This window comes from Eptatretus burgeri, chromosome 8 (assembly GCF_056783735.1).
Source record: "Eptatretus burgeri isolate ZD-2024b chromosome 8, Ebu_testis_v1, whole genome shotgun sequence".
Classification (NCBI taxonomy): domain Eukaryota; kingdom Metazoa; phylum Chordata; class Myxini; order Myxiniformes; family Myxinidae; genus Eptatretus; species Eptatretus burgeri.
The window spans coordinates 1,775,721-1,788,055 of NC_140968.1; the positions used below are offsets into that span (position 1 = coordinate 1,775,721).

The 12,335-nt window shown below is 46.6% G+C and overlaps 1 protein-coding gene across 3 annotated transcripts in view; it reads right to left on the minus strand.

Moving 5' to 3' along the window:
* The window catches only part of LOC147020907 (myosin-10-like), a 70,499-nt gene that overhangs the window by 18,394 nt on the left and 39,770 nt on the right, over positions 1-12,335 (minus strand). For all 3 annotated transcript variants that reach the window (XM_085890559.1, XM_085890560.1, XM_085890558.1), the window contains 11 exons: positions 11,537-11,655; positions 11,138-11,290; positions 10,846-11,019; positions 10,441-10,614; positions 8,626-8,740; positions 4,413-4,603; positions 1,526-1,647; positions 1,241-1,310; positions 912-1,072; positions 522-630; positions 193-324 (listed from right to left, as the gene is read on the minus strand). In XM_085890559.1, coding sequence (XP_085746685.1) covers positions 193-324; positions 522-630; positions 912-1,072; positions 1,241-1,310; positions 1,526-1,647; positions 4,413-4,603; positions 8,626-8,740; positions 10,441-10,614; positions 10,846-11,019; positions 11,138-11,290; positions 11,537-11,655 — 1,520 coding nt within the window. The remainder of the gene's footprint in view (positions 1-192; positions 325-521; positions 631-911; positions 1,073-1,240; positions 1,311-1,525; positions 1,648-4,412; positions 4,604-8,625; positions 8,741-10,440; positions 10,615-10,845; positions 11,020-11,137; positions 11,291-11,536; positions 11,656-12,335) is intronic.

Genomic DNA, 12,335 nt, shown 5'->3' on the forward strand with positions numbered 1-12,335 from the left:
ATAAAATAAAATAAAAAAAATAAAATAAAATAAAAACACAAGAGAACAACATTGAAGAGGTCACCTTATCAACTCGGAAACATCTTGCCTGCAGCATCTGCGTTCTGTCCAAAACATTTCCACGTCTCAAAGCTTTCATGAAGAACAAACATGTCAGAAGCACTTAGATCTTGCAAGCGACACAACAGTCACCTCATTGTGCTTGGTTTGAATCTCCTTGAGGTCAGCCTCTGCCTTCTGTTGACGTTCCTGCACTTTCTGCAGCTCATTCTGCTTCTCCTGGAGCTCGCCATCTTGCCGACTAACCTGTAGCAAGGGCTTAACCTGCACAAATATGCAAGACAAACACACAAGAGTTAATTTAGGATACAATGACTTCTGCCGTGAGGTTGAACAATTTGTCGAAATTACGTACGAGCGACCAGGCCCAATGACACGACAACTGCAAATCATTCACACATTTTCATGAAAATGTTTCCACCAGTAAAACATCATATTGTAAAGATCACATCACATCGTACCTTTGTAAAAAGCCTCCACCACTGCCAGTTGCGCAACTTGAGGTAGGCCGCACAGTTCCTTTGGATAACCTTGAGTGCACCAAGCTGCTGCTGCCTTCGTGCGAATGCCCTGTGTGACACCATATAAATCAATGATGAGAAAAGATGTCCTGCGGCTTCAGTGTTTTTCTGCAGTGTACACTGTATCTGAACCTCAAGACTAAACTTATTTTGATCTAAAATCATCATTTCAACCTGATCAAATTGTATGCAGGAATTGCAAACTCCAATTCTCATGTCATCACAACTGCAGTCTCAACCTTGGAGTTACACCACTTGTGTGCAAGTAGTTTGAAAACATTATTCCAGAGAGACGATCGACACGACTCATCAAAACTCCGAGGGCCCTACTTGCGGGCGAGGTATCCTCGGCAGAAAGCTTGGAAAGCAATGATGATGTCTGTAATCTTAAGGTCTCGCTCCTCCTCAAGGTGAGCTAGCACACCAGCGCGGAAGAAGATCTTGCTCTGCCCGATGCGATAGAGGTTGGCGTCCAGCTCCAAGGCGTTAATCTACAAGCAGCGGGGGGGGGGGGGGAGGGCAATGTTGACAGTAAGGGTGACAAGAACTAAAAGCAAAGTTTTCTTACTAAATCACAGAACATGACAAAGTAAAAGCACCAATCGTATTTATAAAATATCCATAATAGTGGTTGGTTATCCTTGGTAGCCTGAGCTCACCATGCGCTCGCAGGCCTGTTTCCCATCCATGAAACCTTTGGGGATGGCATTTGGTGTCAGGATTTCATACCTGCAAAGCAAACGGTGCAATCAATCACCCAGAGGAAAGAAAAAAAAAAAAAAAAGGAAACACGATAACCAAGAACAACAAAAACTTCTTGAAAGTCATTTTTAGAATGGATTCATTATTTTGCTTCACCATTTACACAAGAGGAGGTAGAGGATGTACCATTAGAGAGAATCGATTCGATCAAGGAAATGGAAAAGGGGGCAGAATTCACAGACCTCTGCCTAAACTCCTGGAACACAATGCGGTTGGGAAATCCTTGACGACAGATCCTGATGCCTTCGAGCACACCGTTGCATCTCAGCTGATCGAGCACGAGATGTGGTTCAAGCTTGCCGGCCTAGCAAAAGATCATACGTTTCAGGAGGGGTGAGAGTGGCGTGGTTGCAATGGTGTTTCAAAACAAACTGAAACGTGGTATCTGATAATAACATATCGATATCAAGTACAGAGAACAAATTTCATGGAAATAAAATTATTCCACTTCAACTCAAAGACCTATCGGAGAAGGTTGAGTTTCAAACCGAGTAGCTTCACATGGATAAAAAAATAATAATAATTTTAAACAGATAAAATAAAATAAAAAAAAACATCCACAGCTAAATAATCATTTATTTATTTCACAACACAAATTGCTTTTGAAGAACTATCGACTCGATTTGTCAGGGGGACCAAACAAACCACCTTGTTCGGATAGCATCAGAAAGGTTTCTTGCACAAAAAGCAAAATGTATCGTCAGGAACTTCCAGGCTTGCAGCCCTCCGAAAGGATAGACTTCAGAAATAAGAAACAGGAACACGGAAAAAGACATCACACGAGTGACATTAAAAAAAAAAAATTGGTTGGGGGGTGGGGCAGGACTTTGGGGTCCGCAAAAGTTGAACGGAGGAGTGGGTATGAGAGAAAGCATGAGGTCGACAATGGGCAGCACTGGAGAAGGGGAACAAGATGACAGATGTGCAGACAAAATCATAGAGGGATGAAGCAATAAAGATGGCAATTCAACTTGGAATTGGGGAAAGTAACCAGGTGTGGGAATCTAGAGGAAAGTGTGCAAACTGGAGGTGGTGAGGGATGAGAGGGCAGGTGCAGCAAGGCCGGGAATGATGCAAGAGAAAAACAAGAGTCCTCCAACCTGCCTGCGGTGGGTGAGAATCAGACGATGGGATGCAGCATCCTGCAGAAGTATGTCAAAAAAATGGAGTGCCCTGAACCCAACACCCCCCCCCCCCGGGTATCATGATAGGATGTAGCTAAGCCAGCCCAGATTCGGTGAGTGCAGGGTTGGATGAAACCGATACTACGGATGAAGGCATACACCGCAGTGAGCTATCAGCTCCTCAAAATGGATTTGGCCTTGCGGAGAACAATGAGGCATCAGCCTGCCTTACAAGCCAATTTGGCCTACCCCATGACAGGTTGTGACAGATTGAACGTCCAAAGCTTCCAGTGGATGGTGGTGGAGGTTATTTTTACCAATTACATACAACTCATCTCTGACAGATCCCAAATACAAGTGTAAATCGAGCCTACTCGAGCACATGGACCAAGTTGTTCTTCGCACACTCCAGGTATGGATCCTTCTTACCAACACAACCACCTTGCACGTAACAGGATTCAAACATCGTTTGTCGTTCACCTGGAACGAAGTTCCAAGGAACTTATGGGACGGTGCATTGTCCGTCCGTCTTTCAGTCCTAAAATACTTTCACCTTCTTCTCTGAAACTGCACACACAATTTCAATGAAACTTGACCGCAACAATCACCCGTGATGTACCAAAGTTTGTTCACACCATTAAAAAAAAAATTAGATCTCAGGGATGGTGGTGATGGTGGGGGTTGCCCCCCAAAATAGGGATTCATTTTCTTCTCAGAAACGTCACAATCACCCGTTGTCAGTTAAAAGCTAGATGCTGTGCTATGTGGGGTACAAAATTCTGACTGTACATGGCAGAATTGTCCTGTAAACTGTCTGGTGAGATTCATGAAGATGCTGGAACGTTCAGACGAAACTTCCAGTGTGGACGAGAATCGTATTTGCTCAAAGGCACGGGATTGTTCTGTGATACTATGTAAACCTGCGAGAGGCAGGTGGAGGGAGACGGGTGACGCATGACGAGATGCGTTTCGATCGTCCTCGTGCTGGATTTAACTCTGATGTGTGAACAAGGTGTAAATGTCCAGATCGGTTAACGCGTGGAGCAGATTATAATCAGGTCGATTAAAACTCATTAATATTGCGTTTCAGGAAAGAATTCCTTCGAGGTCTTGAATCATCGTGGACGGGCCAGCGTACAAGAGGGAACACCACGACAAGGCTCAATCGTTCAACGGCCCTGGTGGACGAGGTGAACATGCACGAGTTGAGCCAGTAGGACAGCGACACTGGGCGGGAACAACTCAACACAGGAATCGGAGTTGGACATCGTCAAATGAAGAAGTTCACCATTACATACATTGTATGTGTTTATTTGAAATACAAGTTTCGAAAACGTTACGGTGTTGATGTGATCACTGCAACGCCACTCAGAAGTCACAGATCCCAACTGACAGACAATGATCCTATTGATTGATAGCCGACCAGTACGACTGTTCAGACTCGGAAAGTGCAAACCTTCGATTGCAGTCGTTAGAGGACGAGCTGGGTTCGGCAGCACAAACAACATCCGTACACCAAAGGGAAGGAAAACCCACGGCACCCGTGATGCACCAAAGATTGTTCATGACATTAGAAAAATCGGGGTCTAAGGAGGTATAAGGGGAGTGGGGGGGGGTGGTCTCCAAAATATGTATTTGCTTTGTTCTCAGAAACTAAAACACAATTCCGATGAAACTTGACCACAACCTTAATCACCCGTGATGTACCAAAGTTTGTTCACAGCATGAAAACAAAAAAATAATCCACAACGGAGGTATTTACTTTCTTCCCCGTTACATATTTTGTGGGTCATCCAAGCCTCCCGGTGGTTCCCTGGTTATCTTATCCAGCCGCTACCAGGTGATCACCCAGGGGTATCACCCCTATGTTTCAAAGTTCTAACTTGTTACTAGTATAGGAAAGCTTTACAAAACGTAACAAACCAACACGTCCAATCGGACTCACCCGTTTCTCATGGTTTGGAATGATGCAGCGCACAAAGTTTGGGTTGGTATTTCTGAGTGTGGCCATCAGTTTAGTAAGCTGCTCCTTGTACAGCTGTCCCACAGTGCGAAACATACCCTTGCGGGTCTTGTACGAAGAACCAAATGCAGACTCCATGCCCGCAACTTGATCCAAACCAACAATACGGTCAACTGTGTGCAGAAGGCAATCAAGTTTATCAAATGCATTTACCACGAGCAGGCGTCGTCCGAGAAGCGGAACCAGTTGATCGGGGAGAGAGGGGAGGTTGTCTCAACTACCGAGTTATAATTTAGGAAGTATCGATTCAATACGTACACGAAGGGTTGGAAGATGGCGATAATAGGTAAAATATGAGATTACAAAACAATTGCGAGGAGGACAGTCAGAAAGCAATCATGGTATTTGGAGTATGGTATGGTAGGAAAGGAAAAAAGGAAGGTGCTTGGAGATCAAAACTTCTACCACCGGTACACACGTATTAAATGAATGGTTCAATATCAATCTGAGACTCGAACAGGTCTTTGGCCGCACGCATCACACAAGCTCTGCTGACAATTTCACTTTGTAAATGAAAAATACTTTTACAACATCGATTCAATTCATCCTCCTGCCCCTTTTCCATCAACTCACCCCCAACCCAAACCCAAACCCCAACTCCAACTATCTGGGTTATCAAGTCTCCCCAGGCTTCCTCAACCTCTTGGTTTTTTTTTTTTTGGTTGGTGGTGGTTGTTGTTTCATTTCTGCTTCTTCACCATTTTTCCTTCCACGTCTCTGATCGAGAGTTTGTGCCCGTATCCAGATTGTTGATCCCGTGTCCTCCTCACCCTCCTCCTTCCCAATGTCCTTTCTTACTTCAGGTATCCTTCTATGTCATCCCTCCACCCAGCTGTTGGTGCATTGGCCGGTCCCACCAAACATCCCCACACATATTTCCACTGTTCTTTTCATTTTGTGATGTCCTGATCCGTCCCAAGCAACTGTATGTGTGGTTTTTTTTTTGTGTACCAAGTCGAGGCTCATGTAAAAGCCAACACGCAGAACATATAACAAGGCAGGAGACAAGATGGATGGGAGAGGGAAGCACAAAATAGTGGAGAACAAAAAACAACAGGAGATCTGTGGAAGGGAGAGGGATGAGGTACACAGGGTAAACAAGATAGTACCGCAGGGACTTTCAGGAAGGAAAACAAGGAATTTGAAGGAGATGGGTTTGTGGTGGATTGACGGTGGTAGAAAAGATCGAGGTTTTGGATGGGGAAAGATACGAGATGGTGGTGAACGGCTGTTTTGAAGACCTGGAGGGTGACTTGGGATTGAAGAGAGTGTGGGAGTTTCATCCAGGTCAGGTCAGGTCAGGTATGGGAGCATGTGCCAGAACAGCGCGTCGCTGCGTCCACTTTCCGCCGGTACTCCAGGGGCCTCCGTCTGGCCATCCCCCAGGCAGATGCCAGGCCCATCCCCATCTCCTTGAGATGATGGTCAACCTGCTGCAACCACGAGGCACGTGGTCGGCCCACTGGCCTCCTCCACTCATGAGACTCCCTCGCTGAGATAATCTGGTGAGCAGGATCAGCGTCAGGAAAACGAGCCACATGTCCATACAGCCGCAACTGACGCTCACGGACTATGCAGGTAACAAATCTCATCCGAGTCTCTCTCAGCAACCGCTCGTTGGACACAAAATCCGACCAGCGATAGCCAAGGATTCTCCGAAGAGACCTGGTACCAAAGGAATTAAGTCTCCGTCTCAGATCCTTGGTCAGAGTCCAAGTCTCGCACCCATAGAGCAAGACTGGAAGTACCAAGGACCTGAAGACTCGGACTGAAGATTCATCCAGAGTCAGGAAAAAAACAAGAGGAATGAAAGAGTGAACGAACGTGAGCAGTAATTCTTGATTTTGGCAGTTTTACCAGAAGGGGGTTTTCGGCGGACCTTCAGCGCCCTGCGGAAATAGAGGGGGGACAGATCACAGACAGAGTGGGGGGGGGCAAGGCTGGAGAGGAGACGGTAGAAGACAGAGACCACTGAACGACCTCCCAAAACCCTGTGAGAGAGTGAGAGACCCAAAGGCTCAGCTTCATCACAGGAGGGAGATACCAATGATCCCAAATGGCTTATAGTTTCCACAGCATGATGTCGAGTTAGGTGAGAGGCAGGAGCACCAGCCCAGAGGGGAGAGCAGCACTGCATCAGGCTGTGGATGAAAGCTTTGTATGTGGTCAGGAGCTCAGGTGTGCCGAAGAAGGACTTTATGACGGAGGATGCCCAGTCGGCGACTGGCTTTGGAAGCCAGCTTGGAGATGTGGCTTTCCCAGGAAAGATCATGGCAGATAGTGAGACCCAGAAGCTTGAATGAAAGGATTTCTTCAATGGGATTGTTGAGAACATAGAAGGGGAGGGGGGGAGTCCAGACAGTCCTTTCGGAGAGACATAGTGAGAGTGTGAGATTTGTCAGGATTGCAAGACATGTTCCACGTGTTTGACCATCTTGTGATTTTATCCAGGTCTTCAGAGAGTGCAGAGGCTGCCGCTTGCTTATCAGAACAATGACAGATGGTACGGCAGAGGGTGGAGTCATTGAGGACCTCCAACCATTGTTGGGAAAGCAGAAGCAGTGTGCCCAGGGTAGAGTGACCTTGTCTAAAACCAAATTGATGATCGGAAATCAAGTCATTGGAGAAGAGGAAGGATTTCATGTCTGAAGCGATGATGGATTCCATAACCTTGCTGATGATTGGGAGAAGGCTGATTGGTCTGGTGTTGCAGGAATCTGTTTTTGCACCTTTTTTATGCAGAGTAGTAATGTTTGCTGATTTCCAAGCAGATGGCAGATGACCTTGGGCAAATGAGAGGGTGAATAGAACAGAGAGAGGGTGAGCAAGACCAGAGGAGCAGGTCTTTAGGACACGTGGGCTGATGCCGTCTGGACCGGTTGCAGAATCTGAGTCGAGGTTTGACAGCAAGCTCTCCACCTTGCCAGGAGAAAAGGACACAGAGTCCAGGGACAGCTGGGTGTGACCGGGTAAGGTGGGTACAAAAAGTGATGGGTTTGGGACACAAGATGTGGAAGCAAACACCGAGTTTAGGCATTCAGCCTTTTCACGTGCGGTATTAGCTGTGCAGCCATTTGAGGTAAGGGAGGGGATGGAGGAGGAACATACACCAGAAACAGATTTGATTAGACGCCACCAGGATTTGGAGGAGGGAGAGAGGTTTGAGAGTTCAGACCTGAGATGAGAAAGATGTTGTTTTCTGGCTCTCCTGAGGGTAGATACACACTTGTTCCGAGCTTTATGGAAGGAACTGAGATTGCCTTCAGTTGGAGTAGCTTTCCATGAGGCAAAGGCAATTTGTTTCAGGACAACTGCCTCGCCACAAGCATCAGTGTAACATGGGCGGGAGGAAGGGTAGGACAACTGAGGATGAGATGGGATAAATCTGTGCATGAGGGAGAGAGAGAGCAACTTTCTTTGAACAAATTATCCAGGATGAGTTGAAGTTGGAGAAATTAGAGATGGGAGACCAGTCTAGAAGTTTGATGGCCGTTTGAAGACCCTGTTGGTTGGCTTGAGTGAAGTGCCAGACTCATCAGTACTGAGGTGGTTCTCCAATAACAGCCAGTTAGATATCTACTTTGACAAGCATGTGGTCAGATTAACTGATTGGAGCGGAAGAATGTTGAGCGTCATCTCCACAATTCGGGTTTCAGAAGGTGCAACTGAATCCTCCCAGGACATCGAAGTGTCCACCTTCGTTTTGGTGAAGGATCGTGATTCGTGGATAAAGTTTTCTTCTTGTTGTGACTTTTCTTGTTGTGAAGGATGTGAGTTTTCTTGTTCTCAGAGATCTTTTCAGGATCGTCACCGAGCCCTGGACAGCCTCCAACTGTGGTAGTTCATTTGTGGTGACGTCCCCAAGGATGGCTCGTAGGATCCTTGTCATGTTCTTCGTCATTCCTGTTGCTCCAATTTTGCAGGTGTGTGTGTGTGTGTGTGTGTGTGTGTGTGTGTGTGTGTGTGTGTGTGTGTGTGTGTGTGTGTGTGTGTGTGTGTGTGTGTGTGTGTTTATATGAAAAAAAGCAAATGAAAGAGCTCAAACACAGCTTGCAAAGACAACAAGATGAGATAGATAATTTACCTACACCATATACAATTGGTAGTGCAATCTCTTCAATTTACACAGACTTACCATCCTTCCAAAGCTCGGCCACAAACTTGTCTGAAGACTGGTGGAGGAGCGATGAAACGTTGTCATTCAGGGGATCCATGTTCTTCAACAGCCATTTGTCAGCTTTGTAATCAACCTGTTGTTGGGACAAGCGTGCACTCCCTCAAGTTGCACGTCGCACCAAAACATTCACAAGAACTCGTGTGCTCACAGGCCGAGTACAGTTCGATAACCGGTAATACCAAGAGCATTGGACAAGCCAGTCCTCAATGTGTTGCTTGAACTTAACGAAACAGGCATGATGACAAACATGTGATGCACGCTGCACATCTTGACCGTGGAAATGAATGCCAGGATCAAACGGGTCAACGTTGGAGCAACAAGCGCTCTACGAAACCGCAATGCAAAAATAACCCAGTGCCTTCACCTGTCGCAGTGACTCCATGAAGCTCAACAGTAAAAGGAGTTTCCAATTAGCAGTCACCTGCCACCATTGTAGTATTAAAGCAACACTCGGTAAAAACTTCTTTACCTCAAAAAAGATGATGGACACTTGGTGTCGAGATTATGCAGAAAAACCTGAACAACAACAGTTATCATACGTCGTTATCATAGCCCCAACCGCCGACGCCCCCTCGCTCATCGACTGCAACGCTGCAGAAGCTGGGCGCAAAACCAATGATCGGCGCCCATAAATACAGGGTGGGCCAATAAGGAGACGGCTCTGATGGATTCCAACGACAGCGAGACAGACCTCTGGAACACCGAGGCAGTATTTGGGAGCACAGGAAGGGGGTTGCTCAGTCCACGAGCCACAACTCTCCTTGGGCTTTATAAATTCGGACATTTGAGAAGATCTGGAATCCGAGACAAGCAAGAAGGTAACCGGAGGACCGGTGGAGCGTGTGTGTGCGCACGAGCGAGGTTCGAGCAGGGAACGAGCCCACGGATAATTCCCGACGCTTCGGCACATACACACCGATTTACAGCATCCGTCTCTTGCTCCCCCCCCCCAAATCTAATTTGTTCCCTTTCAATGTTCAAAGCATCAACAAAAAGCCCCCGTCTTTTCAGGCCTGGCTTACTGACTCGCACGTCACGCTTTCCTCGAAGCACTACATGCATTCACCATTTGGACACTGGACCAAACCTAATTAAAGCATCTCAGACGGCATCTGTGGTTGCTTAACAACCTGCCGCGCCGCAGAGTTTGCTGAGGTTTGTCGGCTTCAAGGTTGTCGGCCAGGAAGTGGGTCCAAGAACTCCCCTCGCGACCCCTCCCGGAGGTGAATCAGTACCAACACGTATTTACATACGAACTCCGAAACTGCTGGACGAAATAAGTTCAAACTTAGTGGTTGGATTCTGGGTGGACATGAGAACATTCGACGAAGTCGAGATGGGCACCTCCAACTGAGATTTTTGTTCAAGTGAGGAATTATCATCACACGCGTTATTGCACTCCTGCACCGCTGCACAGCACAACTTGAAAACTGGATGTTAATCCCCCCCCCCACAAAAAAATAAATAAATAAATAAATAAAAGAACCAAACTCCCACAGGTTGGACAACACCAAATAAAAGTTGACCACCCCCTTGCCGCTCCCATGGGGATCGGGTGTTTCGAGTTATCATATCTTCACAATGGCAACATGAATAAAATACGACCATCTGTTCGTTTTAGTTTAGAAACAGCAGAATTTTTCCCCAAATAGAATTATCTGCAGCTCACAACACCCAACCCCAAGCCCCCCCCCCCACCTCCCACCACCGACAATCTTTCACATTTTGCTGAAATCTACACCGAGACAGCTTGATGTCGGATGTTGGACATACCTTTCCAGCATAGTGCATAATAGAGAAGTCAGCCTTGTCTTTCAGCTGATGAGCCTTCTGGAACTTGACGTGAGTCCCAAGCTCTTGCGACACTTTCTCGACAAATGACTTGTCTGTGGCCTTGGGGAACCAGCACTCTTCATCCAGCAGGGATAAGATGCCTGGTGGGTTTGACTGCAGGAAATGGACCCAGAAACCATTTACAAACTTTACTTTTGCAAGTAAATAACTTTGGAAGAAATGAGCTTCGGCTTACCCGTCAATGACGATTTAACTTCGAAGAATGGTGGTGTGAGAGATAAATTTCCTCAAAATTATGTAAAGATGTTAATAAGAGCTCGGCACAATTGCATCTCAGATCCAATTCCCTCCGAACATACCCCCCCCCCCAATCCCACAGCTCACCGAACGTTCAATGAGATCGATGCATGGCTGGAGATCGAGGCCAAAATCGATGAAGTTCCACTCGATGCCTTCCCGCTGATACTCTTCCTGCTCAAGGATGAACATGGTGTGGTTGAACAACTGCTGAAGCTTCTCATTCGTGAAGTTGATGCAGAGCTGCTCAAATGAGTTGAGCTGGAGTGGTGGAGAATGGGAAGGGGACAAGCTGGCAATGCAGTCTGCAGCAGTCACAACACAAGCAGGCAATCATGACAAACAAGCAAACAATGCCAATATGGCCTCACACACAAACCTGAAAGATCTCAAAGCCAGCAATATCGAGGATGCCGATGAATGAAGCCCCTTGTCGCTTGGTGCGATCCAGAGCCTTGTTGATACGTTGCACCAGCCAACGGAAGAGGCGTTCATAGGTCGCTTTGGCCAAGGCCTCCACCGCAAAGTCAGCCTTGAGGAGGCACACAAAGGCAGATCATACCGCGATGAGACTTCACAATGGTCATCCCAATGAACTGCAACATATGCCGATTTACATTCTCAAGGTTGTGGGCCGCCTTGGTGAGTAAAGATTTTGCACAACACACAAACTGCAAACTTGAATTTCCATTTATCCACACGCATGAACAAACTCGGGGAGGGGGGAATTCACCAATGGACATCTGATCTCAGGTACCCCCCATTGATAGTCTCTCACCTGCTCCTTGTTTTGAGCCTTCTGCACGTAATCTCTGCCGACCTTGATGCGTGGCATCAAAATGGCGCGGGTAAAGTCCGTCACGGCTATACCCAGCAAATGAGACACCTTCTGAGCAGCTGGTGGGGTGGCAAACCGACACAGACCAAGCACGCCAATCGGTACTGCTCAAGATTGAAGCAAACCACACTTAAGTTTATAACCATAGGCTGGATGTCGTAATCACAATTACATTAAAATAATTAAAATTAAATTAAAAAAAAAACACCAACTGTTTCAAAGCACTGAAATATCAACGTCACGAGGGAACGAGACCGACTCGGTGGAGCGCATACCTCCGCCAGGCCGAACAGTTTACGTTTTGTATCCCACCGATAGGCCGGATCTGCTTCCAGACCTGAACCAAAATCGAATCGGCTTCTTGGCACACAGCCAATCTGTCCACAAAGTTTTGTCGAAACCCAAACAAAACTTTTTGAGATGTCGTGCTATATATCGATTTTGGCCCTATCGCTCAATGATGAAGAATCACTTGAGCAAAATTAACAAAGCAATTTCTTTTTAATTAGATCCGGATATTCACCAAAATCTAATCAATTCGTCGTCCTCACACGGCCAGGCCAACCTGTCCACCGAGTTTCGTCTGAATCCGTCAATAACTTTTTGAGATATTCTGCTCACAGACAAACAGACAAACAGAGAGGGGTGAAAACAATCTCCATCCACCATCAGTCGCAGAGGTAAAAATTTTAACACTCTCATGTCTGGATCTTCACAAAAAAAATGGAATCAATTCGTC